Source organism: Schistocerca americana, chromosome 7 (assembly GCF_021461395.2).
Source record: "Schistocerca americana isolate TAMUIC-IGC-003095 chromosome 7, iqSchAmer2.1, whole genome shotgun sequence".
Classification (NCBI taxonomy): Eukaryota; Metazoa; Arthropoda; class Insecta; order Orthoptera; family Acrididae; genus Schistocerca; species Schistocerca americana.
In genome coordinates, this window is record NC_060125.1 from 441,964,378 (window position 1) to 441,981,910 (window position 17,533).

At 39.3% G+C, this 17,533-nt stretch overlaps 1 protein-coding gene across 3 annotated transcripts in view; it reads left to right on the forward strand.

Annotated features, from left to right (window-relative positions):
* The window catches only part of LOC124621835 (ubinuclein-1), a 352,960-nt gene that overhangs the window by 187,677 nt on the left and 147,750 nt on the right, over positions 1-17,533 (forward strand). For all 3 annotated transcript variants that reach the window (XM_047147277.1, XM_047147276.1, XM_047147278.1), the window contains 2 exons: positions 9,593-9,773; positions 9,995-10,472. In XM_047147277.1, coding sequence (XP_047003233.1) covers positions 9,593-9,773; positions 9,995-10,472 — 659 coding nt within the window. The remainder of the gene's footprint in view (positions 1-9,592; positions 9,774-9,994; positions 10,473-17,533) is intronic.

Genomic DNA, 17,533 nt, shown 5'->3' on the forward strand with positions numbered 1-17,533 from the left:
TCCCCCTCACTTCCCCCCCCCCCTTTTTTCCTCTTCCTCTCCGCCCTCTGTCTTTCTGATCATCTCCGTCTGCTCCCCCATCTCTCTGTCTTCGCTGGGTAGTGACTGTAACCACTATACCATACTGTACAATGCACAACTTGCAGCAAAATTTCTATGGTGCTGTTCCCCATACCCCTGAAACGTCTGTCCTTTCTCAATGGTGTGTGTAATATTGTCAGTATGTTTGATATGTTTTAACTACACTGAAAATGAAATTTGTGAACAGTGCTTGCATGACTCACTTAAGTTTGTAGATTTAGCAACAATTAAATAATGAATTGCTTTTGGCCTCCTATCAGCAACCAGTACTAAAACTTTTTTTGATCTTTTGTGTTTGCGAAAAATGTAGAATGTTAAGGAATATATTTTGTTAGTTGATTGGAATGGTTCTCCAAGCAAGTCAAGACAATACCAAATCACTTGAGTCACTATGGTTATGGTATTAAATCTATCCCCGGGTTGGTAACAGCTTTACTTTCTTGATTAGGCAAACCAAAGATTTGAAAAAATCAGCTTCAAGTTTCGTATTGTGGTGATTACCAAGAGTGAACAGCATTTGCTTCCTCAGCATTTAACGAATTTTGTTGCTAAACCACAGTGGGTCTTTCCTGTCCTTAATTCATTTACTAGGCATATAGTTGTCCAGAGCACCTATCTTCTAAGAGAAATTGCAGGGTCAGTATCGCTTCACATGTTCCTGCATTTCTCTGGAACCCAGGCTGATCTTCCTTGAGGTCAGCTTCTACCAGTTTTTTTCTATTCTTCTGTAAATAATTTGTATAGTATTTTGCAGTCATGACCAATGATAATGCACATGATTGGTGGTTCATGTAGATACGTGAATTTTCTGTGTAGCTAAAAAACCACTTATGCTTACCACCTTTTTAAAATTATGTACTGGCTGTTGCAATACAAATGAAATATTACTATGATTGATAGACCATGTGAGTTTTGGCTGCGTCCATAGGTGACGGCCACTGTTGCATGACCTTGTGGGATTCCTCAACTCAGAGGCAGCCAGTTCAAATTTTTGTGTTGTAAAAATTTTAGCAGTCATTATTTAATGGCAAATGGTGGAAAGATGTGGTGGCATAAAAGTCTTGATCACAGGGCTTTGCACCAGTATCACGTTTTAAATTCTGAACATTCTCCACAGAGTGTCATGGATTGAGGGCACTCTCTTATTACCAAGAATGAACATCCTTTGCATCCTGAGCATTTAACGAATTTTTAACGAATTTTGTTGCTAAACCACAGTGGGTCTTTCCTGTCTTTAATTCATTTACTAGGCAAATAGTTGTGCACAGCACAATTTAAAATCTGTTTAAACTTTGCCTATAATTTTTCTGTGTATCATACTCGAACTAAATGGTTGCAGTTGACTTTCTAAGCGAGTTGCTAACAATTGCTTATCTGCTGTGTCGAGCAGAAACACTCTCTTAGCCTTCTTTACTAATTTCCTAACTTTCATGACCTTAGTCACTATGATATTGTGATCACTAATCCCGATCTCTATACTGACACCACTGATAAGATCTGGACTGTTTGTAGCTACAAGGTCTAAGATATTTCTATTGCATGTGGGTTACCAAGGTAGATGATCAAGACAGTTTTCTGAGATGTGTCAAAAGTGCTTTGGAAAACTCCAGAATGAAATTTTCACTCTGCAGTGGAGTTTGCAGTGCTGTGAAACTTACTAGCAGCTTAAAACTGTGTGCCAGACAGAGACTCAAACTTGGTGCCCTTTGCCTTTCGTGGCCATTCGCTGTACCAACTGAGCACTTGCCTGGAAAATGTAAAGGTCCCAAGTTGCGAGTCTCGGTCTGGTGTACAGTTTTAATCTGCCCGGAAGTTTTACATTGTAAGACTGTCTGTCTGCCCCCCCCCCCCCCCCCTCCCCCTCCCCCTTCAGTGAATCCGTAGACATCTCAGTGTATATTAGATATGTTAGTCACTTCCAACCTGTATTGCATGTTTTGGGATCTGCGCACTACCAACTGTAGACCTTTGAATGACCCTACAACTGCCACGGCAGAATCGAGTGGCTGGTAAAAACATCCAGCAGTTAACTTGGTCTCACCTAGACTTGTTGTGAGTGACCAGATAACTTCGCTGTTGCACTCAGTTTCAACCTAAATACGGACAATATTTTTGTCAATCACAACGAACACTCCCTCTCCTATAGCGTCTAAACTGTCCTTCCCATTAACATTCCATGACTCGCTAAATATCTCGGAGCTTTCTACCTTGGTTTGTAGTCAGCTTTCAGTCCCAAGAATAATTTGAGCATGGGAACTTTGCTGGAGGTCAAGTAAATTCAGGAACTGTGTTAAGAATACTTCAACAATTTACTGATAATATTTGGCAATTGAAGTGTCTTTAATCTGAACACAGTTTTGAGTCCCGATCTGCGGATCCACTGGCGAGTGTTCATTGAAGTACCTCAAACTACCACCCGGCCCAAAAAACTCCCGTGTGCACTCCACAAGTACTCTGTCAGCAAAATAGCTGTCTAGAAATCTGCAGCCAGGACCATCACAGAGTTGATGAAGCTTTTGGTAGAGACCCTTCTCTCAGCTCTAAACCAAAGGATCCCAGTCAACTCGGGGAACAGTGTTGCAGATTTCAAACTCTGCTTGCACACTGTGTGTGAGGGCATAAGCCTTTACCACCTCCACCAGCCACAATGTGAGCCTTCAGATCAGCTACATTTGTAATTGGAGCAGTGAACACAGTGTGTTACAGATAACCCAAAGCCAGAAGTTGTAAAGATTCAGATCAGATGATCTAGATGGCCAGACTGTAGGCAAATGCCAGCATAAAATTCTTGAATTTCCAAAATGCCTCTGCAGCGTATGCTTCTCTGCCTGTACAATGTGCAGAGAAAGCACCATCTCAAATGAAAATTATCCTACCCACACACGCACACTGTTGAAGTGTTGAGTTGACGTTGGTGCACAAAAGGCTCTCATAGCGTTTACCAGTGACGGTACAAGTAACAGGACCTGTAAGATCTGTCTCCTCAAAAAATATGGCCCTATGATAAACAGTGCCTTCAGCCTGCCCCACTCTGTTACCTTTGCAGAATGAAATGGTACCAATTGATGTGCAAACAGATTGTCCATTGTCTGCATTCTGCCATTCTGTTTACTGACATATCGTTGAAAGTGGAAAAAGGCTTTGTCTGTCCACGAAATGTTCCACGGCCATTCATTGTCAGCTTACATGCAAGCAAGAAATTCTAGAGCAAACGTTTGTCTTACTGGCAGGTCAGCTTGAAGGAAATCCTGAACTTGGGTAATTTTGTATGAATGGCAATTAGGATGTTTTGTAAAATTTTATGCACCATACTCACAGGCATGTCTTCCAGACCCTTGGCAGTCACCGAATAGGTGCCCTTTTTCATACCCTTGAGTGTCCGTAACTTCTGCAGAGCTGCTGGTGCACGGTCACTGTTTTTGTAAAAGAGCTTTACCATCAGTGCATCATCCTGCATTGAGACAGTAATGCTGAGTATCTGAGACTCAAACTGAGGAACAGCTCTGCTCCCCTCATCTTTTATATTGCATATCCTGCTGATTACAGTGCCATTTAGTGATGAAATATGTCTTTCTTTTTTGTGACGCTTCCCCCCTCTTCGATAATATTCCGTTCAAATTTTGATGTGATTCGGGGCGGTGTTTCATTTCTTTTACTATGTTTTGAAACTATAACTATAATTTTAATCACCATGTATGTACATAATTCAGAGAAGCATGTATTGAGGGAAAGTATCAATATTTCACAGGTTGTGAAGCAGCCATTGAGATCAAGCATGTTGATCTCATAAACTGTCCCCAAGAACCAGCTGCAAAGGAGCAAGTAGTAGTTTTAGTAGTACTTATCATTGTGCCCAAAAGTGCAGAACATCCTACCCACAACCTTTTCCATCTTTCCTAAAGTGGTATTCCATTGCTCACCCAGTCTACACAATATCCTAGTCCATCCGTATGCTCATTCCCAACCTCTTGGCACAAGATTTGTACCCTGTGGAAGACCCATGTGCAAGACCTGTACACTACGTCCACCCAGCACATTATACTGCAGTCCCACTGCAGGCTTATCCTATAGTATTAGAGACAGGGCCACATGTGAAAGCAGTCAAGTCAGGTATCCGTTTTACTGCAGTTTACTGTATGGTATAGCATTTTATATGGACATGAGCACCAACCAGCTCTGGATGTGAGTGGATAGCTCCTAAAACTGTGGCCAAGAGCAGGGTTGACCAGCCAGTGGCAGAACACACAGTAACTGCAACATACTTGACATGAAATGGCTGCTTCACAGTTCACACCATCTGGATCTTTTCCCCAGTACCAGATTCTCTAAGTCATATAGAAGGGAGTTAGCCTCAGAACCCATCCTTTGGTCTTGTAAGCCTTCTGTTCTATGTTTCCTCTGTGTGTGGCCCATGACACCAACATCCATTATCTTGCACTCCCCCTCCCAGTCCACTCCTTCGTGCACAACTCCTCCTGCCAGACAAACTCAACATTGTCACATCCTGGTACCTCTCCCTTCCACTTCTCAGCTGCCATTATCCAGCCTTCCCTCTCACTCTTCAGCAGATCGTTCCTATCACCCACACCAGTCAACATAGGCTCTTCGTAGAACTGCAGAAGGACCCGTCCACAAGCACTAGGTAACCTTACTTGGCAGGAGAAACCCTCTTCAGTGGTTTATGAGGTCCATCCAGTAAGTTCTGATTGTGTTCAGTGATTGCATGAGTAGTCAGTTAGAAATGTGTAAGCATAAAAAGCAGGTACGAGGTGCATTCAAGTTCTAAGGCCTCCGATTTTTTTTGTTCTCTGGACTGGAAAGCGATAGAAACATGCGCATTGTTTTAAAATGAGGCCGCGTTCATTGTCAATACGTCCCAGAGATGGCAGCACTGTACGGCAGATGGAATTTTACCGCCAGCGGTGAGAATGAGAACTGTTTTAAATACTTAAAATGGCGACGTTTTCCTTACTTGAACAGCATGCAATCATTCGTTTTCTGAATTTGCGTGGTGTGAAACCAATTGAAATTCATCGACAGTTGAAGGAGACATGTGGTGATGGAGTTATAGATGTGTCGAAAGTGCGTTTGTGGGTGCGACAGTTTAATGAAGGCAGAACATCGTGTGACAACAAACCGAAACAACCTCGGGCTCGCACAAGCCGGTCTGACGACATGATCGAGAAAGTGGAGAGAATTGTTTTGGGGGATCGCTGAATGACTGTTGAACAGATCGCCTCCAGAGTTGGCATTTCTGTGGGTTCTGTGCACACAATCCTGCATGACGACCTGAAAATGCGAAAAGTGTCATCCAGGTGGGTGCCACGAATGCTGACGGACGACCACATGGCTGCCCGTGTGGCATGTTGCCAAGCAATGTTGATGCGCAATGACAGCATGAATGGGACTTTCTTTTCGTCGGTTGTGACAATGGATGAGACGTGGATGCCGTTTTTCAATCCAGAAACAAAGCACCAATCACCTCAATGGAAGCACACGGATTCACCGCCACCAAAAAAATTTCGGGTGACCACCAGTGCTGAAAAAATGATGGGATCCATGTTCTGGGACAGTGAGGTCGTAATCCTTACCCATTGCGTTCCAAAGGGCACTATGGTAACAGGTGCATCCTACGAAAATGTTTTGAAGGAGAACAAATTCCTTCCTGCACTGCAACAAAAACGTCCGGGAAGGGCTGCGCGTGTGCTGTTTCACCAAGACAACGCACCCGCACATCGAGCTAACGTTACGCAACAGTTTCTTTGTGATAACAACTTTGAAGTGATTCCTCATGCTCCCTACTCACCTGACCTGGCTCCTAGTGACTTTTGGCTTTTTCCAACAATGAAAGACACTCTCCGTGGCCGCACATTCACCAGCCGTGCTGCTATTGCCTCAGCGATTTTCCAGTGGTCAAAACAGACTCCTAAAGAAGCCTTCGCCGCTGCCATGGAATCATGGCGTCAACGTTGTGAAAAATGTGTATGTCTGCAGGGCGATTAAGGCAAGAAGTAACGCCAGTGTCATTGATTTCGGGTGAGTAGTTAACTAGAAAAAAAATCTGAGGCCTTAGAACTTGAATGCACCTCGTAAGTGCAGTTTCAGTCTTGTGACGGTAGTGGTCACTGCACAGTGCTAGGATGCAATGGCCAACTGTGAGGTTGGTACAGTTATCTGATTTTTGCAAACTCAGAAGCCATCTCCTGCAAAGATCCATTGCCATCTGTGACGTGTATAGACACGACATTATGAGCGACAGTAGGATCAGACGATGGTGCAGGCAATTTGCTGAAGGTTGAACCATTATTCACGATGAAGACCGGTATGACCAACTCTCTGTGGTGACACCATAACTGATGGAAAATGTGTGACAAGAAATTTTTCAGAACCCGACACTTCACAATTTCAGAACTCTCTCATCAGTGTCCCCAGATGTCTCAATCGCTGTTGCTTGCCCGTGAAAGGCAAAGGTCCCGAGTTAGTCTTGGTCCTGCACACAGTTTTAATCTGTCAGGAAGTTTCATATCAGTGCACACTCCACTGCAGAGTGAAAATCGCATTCTGGAAATATCTCTCTCTCTCTCTCTCTCTCCTCTCTCTCTCTCTCTCTCTCTCTCTCTTTTTTGGTCATCAAAACTTACTTTCTGGATGCATCTTTTACTTTGTGTACTAAAACTTGTTTGCAAAATTCCATTAATCTGAATTCTTGCAGGAAGTTGTCAACATATTACATTAATTTAGATTAGATGTGATTGAGACAGTACTATGGATAAGTGTACTTCCTGACAGATCAAAACCGTGTGCTGGACCGAGGCTCGAACCCACGAAAGGCAAAGGTCCAGAGTTCAAGTCTCGGCCCAGCACACAGTTTTTATCTGCCACTCTCTGTGCAGAGTGAAAATTTCATTCTGTTAGTGTAGTTATTGTTTCTGATATGTGAATAAATGAAATTGTAGTTTGTGGCTATCCCTGTATCACAAATTAAAGCTAACTCTCAGATTACCACTGTTGTAAACTGCATAATGTGTAAAATTGTAGTAAGCTTTGTGGAATTTGAGACCTTATAAAACACATTCATCAGCTGTAAAAAAAAAAAAAAAAAAAAAAAAAAAAAAAAGAAGAAGAAGAAGAAGAAGAAGAAGAAGAAGGAAGAAGAAGAAGAGGAGGAGGAGGAGGAGGAGGAGGAGGAGGGAAAAAGTGGTTCAGAGCCAACTGAAAAATGTGAAAATTACAGTTGAATCACTACCAAGAGGTAACTGGGTCGCATTGTCCCAGGGTATCGGAGGAAGTTAACGTGTCAGTTGTTCCTCTGATCTTTGGATTGTCTTCTGTTTAATTTCTTTTAGGACTGCCATTTCATTTCTCTCCCACTGGGTAATAATTATTTGTAAGTTTATAATAGTTCCTTGTCATGGAAAGGCAAACACTGAAAGAAGAAAGTTGTACAGACACCATAGAAAATGAAATGCCACACTGTATTCTGATTCAGTAGAGAGAAAAAGTGCTGGTGAAGAGTGAGAAATAACAGTGGATCAGCATCTAAAATTAAAGTATAGGGTGATTCAAAAAGAATACCACAACTTTAAAAATGTGTATTTAATACATCATTACAAAGAGTATTTAAAAAGGTTTTTTTTTTTTTTTTTTCACCCAAAAGCAAGTTCAGAGATGTTCAATATGGCCCCCTCCAGACACACGAGCAATATCAACCCGGTACTCCAACTCGTTCCACACTCTCTGTAGCATATCAGGCGTAACAGTTTGGATAGCTGCTGTTATTTCTCGTTTCAAATCATCAATGGTGGCTGGGAGAGGTGGCCGAAACACCATATCCTTAACATACCCCCATAAGAAAAAATCGCAGGGGGTAAGATCAGGGCTTCTCGGAGGCCAGTGATGACGTGCTCTGTCACGGGCTGCCTGGCAGCCAATCCATCGCCTCGGGTAGTTGACGTTCAGGTAGTTACGGACAGATAAGTGCCAATGTGGTGGCGCTCCATCCTGCTGAAATATGAATTGTTGTGCTTCTTGTTCGAGCTGAGGGAACAGTCAATTCTCTAACATCTCCAGATACTGTAGTCCAGTTACAGTAGCACCTTCGAAGAAAAAGGGACCAAAAACTTTATTGGCTGAAATGGCGAACAAATGTACAACTAAATGAAACTTTATAGCTCCCTTAATTCGCCGACAGATAGTGCTTAGCTCTGCCTTTTGTCGTTGCAGAGTTTTAAATTCCTAAAGTTGTGGTATTCTTTTTGAATCACCCTGTATAAGACTTCTGGTAGATTTAGCATAAGTTCAGGCAAGATATACATTGTAAATTAATTAGGTGTTGACAGAGCCACTCCCACACTCAAGATTCTTCAAACCTTGCATCAGATGACAATATTCAAGTAACTTCAGTGGTGTAATGAGTACCCAGGTCCCTAGTGTTATGTTCCATAAAATGTTCAGCCATGGGATATCGAATGGCACTGGTGTTGGTGGTTGTTCATTTGGAGTACAGTGCTCTGTTACTAGCATCCTTTCCTGTACTTTGTACCCTGCTTACTCCAAACATTTCTTGTTACTTTTCCTCTCTTCTAGCACATTTATCGGTCACTCCTTCCTCTTTTATACCTCACACTTCCTGTAACAAAGAACATACTTATCTCTGGCCCTAGTTGTGTGATATTAGTATCCATCAGTACTAAACAGAATGTCCCTTTTGTTTTTCGAAGCTGGTAAGTAGACATTCCTTTTCCTGTCAAATGTGTTACTTCATACATCTTTATTTATGAGTCAAAGTTTGCATGATCTTCTCCACAACTGCTTGTATCTGTGTAACAAAAAGCACATTTGCAAGAAAGTATGTATGGTCTGTATCAAATTCTTCAGTTGCTATTTCTTCTCTTTGTAGTGCATAGTTTGTGTTTCACAGTCAGTGGCTGTTGGTAAATGATAATGGAACACTTAAAAAATGCTGTAGTGAAGTTACATATTTTGATTTTCTGCTTCAAATTCCTTCTGTTGTCTGTCATTTCTACATGTTTTACATGTTTTTTGTACCCACAATACGGATTTGTACAGTTGTTCTTAGCTTTATCATTTCATTCATTCATTCATATTGTGGAAAGGGCCCATAATAAAACTGATTGTTTTATAATTTTATCACTGGTATGTTGTAAGCTTTTGAAATAAGTTTTTCTGAGCTGGATATGTACTAAACAATATGCATTAATTCTTAATTGTGTTATCAGAGTCCATGTCATTCTTATGTGACTTTTACATTACACACATAGAACTTCACATTTCTATCATTCAAAATATTTAAACAAGTGTATATGGCACAGACAACTTGTAGTAGGAAGAAAACAGGTGTGCAAGGCTCTGTTACATTAATTTAAAGGCTTATAATATCTATGCGTGCTACTATCATGTTATGTAACTTACTATTCATTTAATGATTTAAATTACTGCTACATGTTTGCAGTCCTGAACTACGTTGCATTAAGAATTTACCATGTTGCAGAAACCAAAATTAATGGTTGGAAAATCTGATTTACTGAAGAAACAAAAATATGCATCACATGATAGAGATATTTTGAAAAAGAAAAGAAAACGAGCTATTGATTTAATAAAGAGGAAGTCACCAACAGTGAAAGAATTATTAAAAGAAAAGAGAGAGTATCTGGAGCCTACAGTTCCTCCAGGTATGAAGTCATTTTATGTTTGGATAACTTTTCCATAAACCTAAACATAACGTGTAATCTTATTTTTACTTTGGTCTTGCAATAAGAGTTTTTATCGTGGAATATTATTTTCCATCATTACTAGTTAGTATTGTAGCTTTGAAGCAACTTTTGTAAATTATAACCTCAAAATTTAACACCCAGGGTTTCAATTTGAAATTGAAACAAAGCTGAATTTTCAGTTCCAGAACCTGAAACAGAACCCAAACCCACAGTTCCAGAGATAAAGAAAGCTGAATCAAGAAATGTCATTGTCGACTCTAAACAGCTGGTTGTGGAACCAAAGAAGCCCAGTGTATTGCCAGCTCCTAAGGTGCAGTCAAACACAATAACTGACGTAATAGAGTCAGTTGTAAGTGCGGCACGCGGTGACGATGAAGTAAGTAAAGACAGTGCTAGCTCAGTATCCAGGTCTGCTTCAGCATCTGTAATGTCAAGTGATTCAGATGCCAGTCAGGATGTCGAAGCAGACCTTGCTTGTGCCGAGACAGACATTATAGATAAGGACAAGGAGGAGCAAAAAGAAAAGACTGAAGAAAAATTACCAGAGAACTTATCTGAAGACATGAAGAAACTTATAGGAGATCTGAAGATTGCTGCTCTCACTGCTGATGGAAAGTGCAAATTTTTCTCTGCAGAAGTAAATCAGATGGTTTTAAGGTAAGCAGTTTACTTGATACATCCACTGTGATCGAAAAGACCCTTCTTTGTGCTGAGAGCTATCAGTTTTATAATTTGGGCGTGAATTAAACAGTGTGTCCCTCTTTGCAGCCAAATCACATTATGTGCATGGCATGGAGGACAACATTTTACTGATCTTTACTCTCTCACTCTTTGTTGTACTGAAAGTACAGTTATAATCATTCCTGTGCTTGCTATATAGCAAGGCATATTGCTGTTGTTCAACTAGATTTGTCAAGCTATAGTCTAAAAAAAATCCTAAGTGTTATTAAATGAAATTACAGTTGTAACTGAAAATACTGTATTTTAGATATAAGGGTGCAGCATAGTTGGAGAATTTCATCTCTGGCTTAATAATGTGTGTTTCTTGTGTAGATATGACGGGCTGCATAGATCTACGTGGATCTGAAGATAATCGAGTATTGATCAAAACAAGTCTTCATAAAAATAAATATGCAGTTGAGATGATCAAGAAAAGTATTAATTTAAAATACATGATTTAATCCTTCCCATTGTGGATGAAATTGTATTAATCAAATACATTTGAATATTATGCTCCCAGAATACACTAAAAAAAGGGATAGGGGTGGGGTGGCGAGTGCACCATGAAGGAGTTACCCAATTGGTATAGAAATTGGTAGATTTGCTGTAAATTTACAGACAAACAAATGATTATAATTTCAGAAAAATTGGATGATTTATTAAAGAGAGAGAGCCTCTTAAATTGGGCAAGCAGTATGGTGCTGGTCCACCTCTGGTTCTTAGGCAAGCAGTTTCTTGGCTTGCCACTGATTGATGGAGTTGTCTGATGTTCTCCTTGAGAGATATTGCACCAACTTCTGTCCAATTGGTGCCTTAGATTGTCAAAATACGGAGCTGGTTGGAGGACCGTGCTCATAATGCTCCAAACATCCAAGCATGAAGACAAGCAGTAGAAACTCTCATCACGTGTAGGTGGACATTCTCTTGCTGAAATGTAAGCCTAGGATGTCCTGTCATGGAGGGCAACAAAACATGGTCTAGAATATCACCTACATACCACTTTGCTTTAAGGGTGCTGGGACTGAAGAGAATTTGGGCTGTTTCATATCGCTCTGGGAGGGGAAAGATGCAAGTTGAAAGAGCTGAACATACCAGTGCGTATTTATAAATAAAGTTATTCTTAAACACAAATGTCAGTTTCAGCAAATCAGTACTTGCTTAAAATCGTCTGAGTGTACATTGTATGCCCTTCTCCTTCCTCTCATGTTTGATCTGACTTACTCAGCCAATTATAAGCAGATCTACAATTTAACATAGGCCCCAAAATGCAGTGCGACTTGGTGTTTTTCACATATTCGAACAACATCAGTGGTGAAAGAAGTAATGTAATCTTAATTATTTTCAGCCATAATGGCTAAGTTTGTGCACTGTGACTGTGTAGGATAATTATTTATTTCAAGTTTCTGCTACCATCACTTCTTATTTTATGCTTAAACTAACATAACGCAACGCATTTCGAACATGTTCTGTTCATCTTCAGGCGTTTATACATACATATATACATACATACATACATACAGAGAAATGTTACTAAAAAATAAACAGTCTTAAACTAGATTAATCTAGAACTCCTTGCCCATTGTTTTTTACTGTAGCTGCTGGTGTGGCATTTGGGGGGAAGGAGGGGGGGCCAATGTATGGCTAGAAATCGAAATCAGTGATGTCTTCTGGTTTTCTTCCTTGTGGTTGACTATGTATATCACAGCAATTTTATCATCTTGCTGCTTCACTTGCATCACTGGTGTAATGGCGGAGCTGTTGATTGGCATTACACTATTGCACATCAGTGACAAAATATAATGTGCAATAGTGTAATGTCAATCAACAGCTTCGCCATTACACCAGTGATTCAAGTGAAGCAGCAAGACGATGAAATTGCTGTGATATACATAGTCAACCACAAGGAAGAAAACCAGCAGAAGACATCGCTGATTTCTGTTTCTAGCCATACACTGACCCCCTCCTTCCCCCCAAATGCCACACCAGCAGCTACAGTAAAAAACAATGGAAAAAGAGGTCTGAGAAGTCCCTAACAGTACTGACCAACCGCCGTGTCATCCTCGGGCATCTCTGGATGTGGATATGGAGAGACATGTGGTCACCATACAGATCTCCTGGCCGTTGTCAGTTTTCACGACGAGAGCCATTAGTTCTCAATCAAGTAGCTCCTCAATGGGCTTCACAGGGGCTGAGTGCGGTCCGCTTGCCAACAGTGGTCGGCAGACCGGATGGTCACCCATCCAAGTGCTAGCCAAGCCTGACAGCGCTTAACTTTGGTGATCTGACGGAAACCAGTGTTACCACTGCGGCAAGGACTTTGGCCAAAAGAAGTAATAAATAATGGAAAAAGTTTCTGTGGCCAACTAATGATCAAACCCAGCGGACATTACTTTATGGAGAAATCGTGATTGCTGTATTAGTTTAAAAATGTATTTCCAGGTATATACATATTTATATTCTTGCATTATATATAAAGAATATAAATACAATTATGTGCGTAAGTAAAAATTATTTTGACAAAGTATATATAGTTCCTTGTAAGGATCACACGGTGAAATTGTTGATGCCTGTCCAACATCTGGAAGCACTAGGAGTGGTATTCTCGAAGGTTTGCCTTGCAGTGTTAGGGGCAGACTGGAGACTAGCTCATTGCAAGAGGTTATATGTACTCTCCACACTAAATGTCCGCAAGGGTTGTTGTCTATAGCTCCGCCATCATTTATTGAAATAGTTGTTCACTGCAACTTGTGAATCCACGATCCATTGAAGCTTTCTCATTTCTTTCATTTTTATGAATTTCAGTGGCTTCCCTGAACAAACTGGTATGGTAGCTCTTCTCTACAGCCAGAACTTGTTTGATGGCGAATTTTGTTGCTTAGTCATCTCAAATGGTATATTTCCCACCACAACAGTTTCCTCCACCTGTCCGAATCTGCAGAACAGTTTTTGATCAATACTCCTGGTCCTGATGGTTTATTTGATCACTCCAAAGTAGACTGAGCCACTTGTTCACGCTATGCAGCATACTCTGAACATTGCAAATGAGTCCCTTTTGTCCCTTGCACATCTGAGAGTTTGATCTTGGTCAGTTTGTATACAGTCTTTATGCTGTGTTTGTGCAATGTATTATATTTAGATTTAGAGTAACTATTCATTCCATAGGCCCACAAAAGAGGGGATCCGCCTGGGTGTGGAACATGTCAGATAAACACATTACAGAAATGTAATTAGAAAAACTTGAGTTTCATTAATTTTAATGACCCTCAGTCAATAAACAGTAAAATTATGTACATGAATTAAAATTAAGCTTCTAATATTTGCAGGTTTAATACTTACGCCTGCTTTCATTAAATCCGTCATTCACACAGTAGCTAGTTACTTGGCTATTACAACCACGTCTTGTCAAAAATTAAAGTAAATTATTCATTTCAATGATCCTCAGTTAAGAACGGTCAGATTATGTACAAGATTTAAAATTAAACTTCCACTATTTACAGATTTAAGACTTAAATCTGCTTTCCATACATCCATCATTCACATAGTAGGTAGTTACTCAGCTGTTACAACCAAGTATTGTCAAAAATTAAAGGATAATAAATTTTCATTAAAATAGTCTACTGCACTTGTTGAGAAATTCATGTATGGAATAGGAGTTGGCCACCAAAAATTCTTTTAAATTATGTTTAAATTGTGCCTTGTCTGAAACTAAGCTCTTAATGGTTGCTGGTAACTTATTGAAAATATGCGTTGCTGAATACTGGACTCCTTTCTGGGCAAGAGTAAGTGATTTTAAATCTTTATGTATATTGTTCTTATTTCTAGTATTGATAATGTGTCCTAAGCAGTTAGTTGGAAAAAGAGATGCATTATTTACAACAAACTTCATTAAGGAATAAATATACTGAGAAGCTGTGGTTAGTATGCCCAATTCTTTGAATAGGTTTCGACATAATGTTCTTGGGTTTACACTACACATTACTGTTATTGTATGCTTCTGTACTCTAAAAATTTTTTCTCGATTTGTGGAGTTACTCCAAATTATGATACCATATGACTTAATGGAGTAAAAATAAGCAAAATATGCCAGTTTTTTTTAATATTTATACCTCCTATGCCTGACATCATTTGCATTGCAAACACAGACTTGTTTAGGCACTTTAGCAGTTCATTAGTATGTCGCTCCCAACTGAATTTATTATCAAGTTGTAATCCCAAGAATTTTACACTCTCAACTTCTCCTGTTTCCATGTTGTCATATTTTATACACACACTAGAAGGAAATCTCTTGGAAGCTCTGAACTGCATATAGTGGGTCTTTTCAAAGTTTAATGACAGTGAACTGGCAATGAACCACTTACTAATGTCAGTAAAAATTTGATTAGCTGCCCTTTCTAAATTTATATTTGATTTACTATTTATTGCAATGTTTGTATCATCTGCAAATAAGACAAACTTGGCATCTGGTAATGTAACAGATGACAGGTCATTAACATACACAAGAAAAGGTAGTGGACCTAGTATGGAACCTTGGGGAACACAACATGTAATTTCTTCCCAGTCAGATGATGTCTGATTGCCTACTGCTGAAGTGTTACATAATGACACCCTTTGTTTTCTATTAGTAAGATATGACTGAAACCACTTTGCAGCACTACCAGTGATGCCATAATATTTTAATTTTCTTTAAAGAATGCTGTGATTCACACAGTCAAAACCCTTTGACAGGTCACAGAATATGCCAGTTGCCTCTAATTTGTTGTCTAATGAATTAAGGACATTTTCACTGTTAGTGTAAATAGCCTTCTCAATATCAGAACCCTTAAGAAAACCAAACTATGACTTTGACAGAAAGTTATTTTCACTAAGGTGCTCAAGTAGACGTGTGAACAAACCTTTTCAAAGATTTTTGAAAAAGCTGGCAAAGGTGAGATCGGTCGGTAATTTTACGGCATTTCTTTGTCCCCTTTCTTGTGGAGAAGTTAACTTAATCATATTTAAGCCAGTCTGGGAATGTTCCTGTGATAAGTGTTTGATTACACAAATAACTTAAGATATGACTAAGCTCACATGAACACTCTTTTATTAACTTTGTTGATATGTTATCATAACCACTAGGATGCTTTGATTTCAAGGACTTTATGATGGATACTATTTCTTTGAGTGAAGTAAGTGTCAATTCCATTTCACTGAGATTGCTTGTGTGCACTGGTCTCAGATATTCCATTGCATTATTTACTGAACCTGACAACACCATGCTATCAGTAACAGAGACAAAATACTCGTTTAAATGGTTTGCAATACAACATGCATTTGTTACCAGGGTTTCATTTATGTTTAGAGCTATTTGTTCCTTCTCATATCTGGTCCTACCTGTCTCTGACTTATCTATATCCCATATTGTTTTTATTTTATTGCTGGATGTATTATTTATCTTCTTCTCATAAGGCAGGTGTTCAGATTTCTGGATAACCTTCTTCAATATTTTGCAGTAATTTTTGTAATGAGCTATAATGCTAGTATCAAAGGCGTCCCTACATATCAGATAGTTTCCTTTTTGCCTCACGTGATACCTTTATCCCTTATGTGATCCATGGTTTCTTATTAGACTTCTGCTTAATTTAAAATACCTTCAGTGGGAAAAAATTGTCAAATAAGGTGCTAACTTTATTAATGAATGTTTCAATTTTCCATTTGTGTCTTCGGTGCTGTAAACGTCCATCCAATTAATTTCTCAGTTTTGGACTGTTTTATTGGCCTTCTGTACTCAGTTCTGATAGATGTTTTACCCTGAAAATTTTCAAAATTTAATGTCAGGTGTTGCATGTCATGGTCAGGTAGCCCATTTACTACTGGTTTTGTAAGGTGGCTTAGTTGCCTAAAATTGTCTAAAAAGATATTATCAATGACAGCCTTAGAACATTTGTATATCCTAGTTGGGAAATTTACAGTAGAAATTAAACTGAATGACAATGTAACTGGTTTAAATGATTAATGGAAAATCTCATATAAAGATGTGAAACAAATACTAACAAAGAGAGAGAGAGGGGCTGGCCAGTACTTACCTCAGCTCAGTACAGCCGACAGATACACAAAAAACAGAACCAAAAACTTACGTTCCTAGCTTTGGGAACAAATGTTCCTTCATCAGGGAGGAGAGAGGGGTTTTTCTAACTGTTCACTGACAGTGTTTTTCAGGACATCTATATTAAAATCACCAGCATCCACTAGTTCTTTGTGATTTTTATATATATATATATATATATATATATATATATATATATATATATATATATATATATATATATAGATGAGATGATAAATCTTCAAGACCATTTATAAACAGGTTGAAATTTCCTGAAGGTGCTCTGTATATGGCTACTATTGTAAAGGACCTATTACGAAATTCTCTCTCTGTTGCACATGCTTCTAAGCGCTGCTCTAAGCGAAATTTATTAATGTCAATATTCTTAAATTTAAAACTGTTTTTAACATATGTGGCAACTCCTCCTTTCTCCATATTTTGTCTACAGAAGTAAGAGGCTAACTTAAATTCTGTAATGCCAATACCAGTGGTAACATGATGTTCAGAGAGGCAGATTATATCAACTGGGTTCGATGACTCTAATTCATCAGTGCACATAAGTAGTTCATTAATTATACTTCTAAGCCCTCGAATATTTTGATGCACTAAAGATAGTTGGCATTTCACATTTACCGAGATAAAATCAGGTGGAAATAAAATTTCTGCTGATTGCTGTAAATTTTTAACCAACATTTGTGTTCGCTATTCCAATGTGCCAGGATTATGCTGCTTGATTTCTCTCTCAAACTGAAGGTTTGTTTCAATCTTTACTTCTCTCAGAACTTGACTTCATTCTGTCCTACCTATCCTAAAAAAGGTGTTGCTCCAACACCTATGACAACTGGTATATTACCACTCATGGCAGTGCCTCCCCCCTTACATTTCCTGCTATTAGCCCAGCCAGTTTACCCTTCCC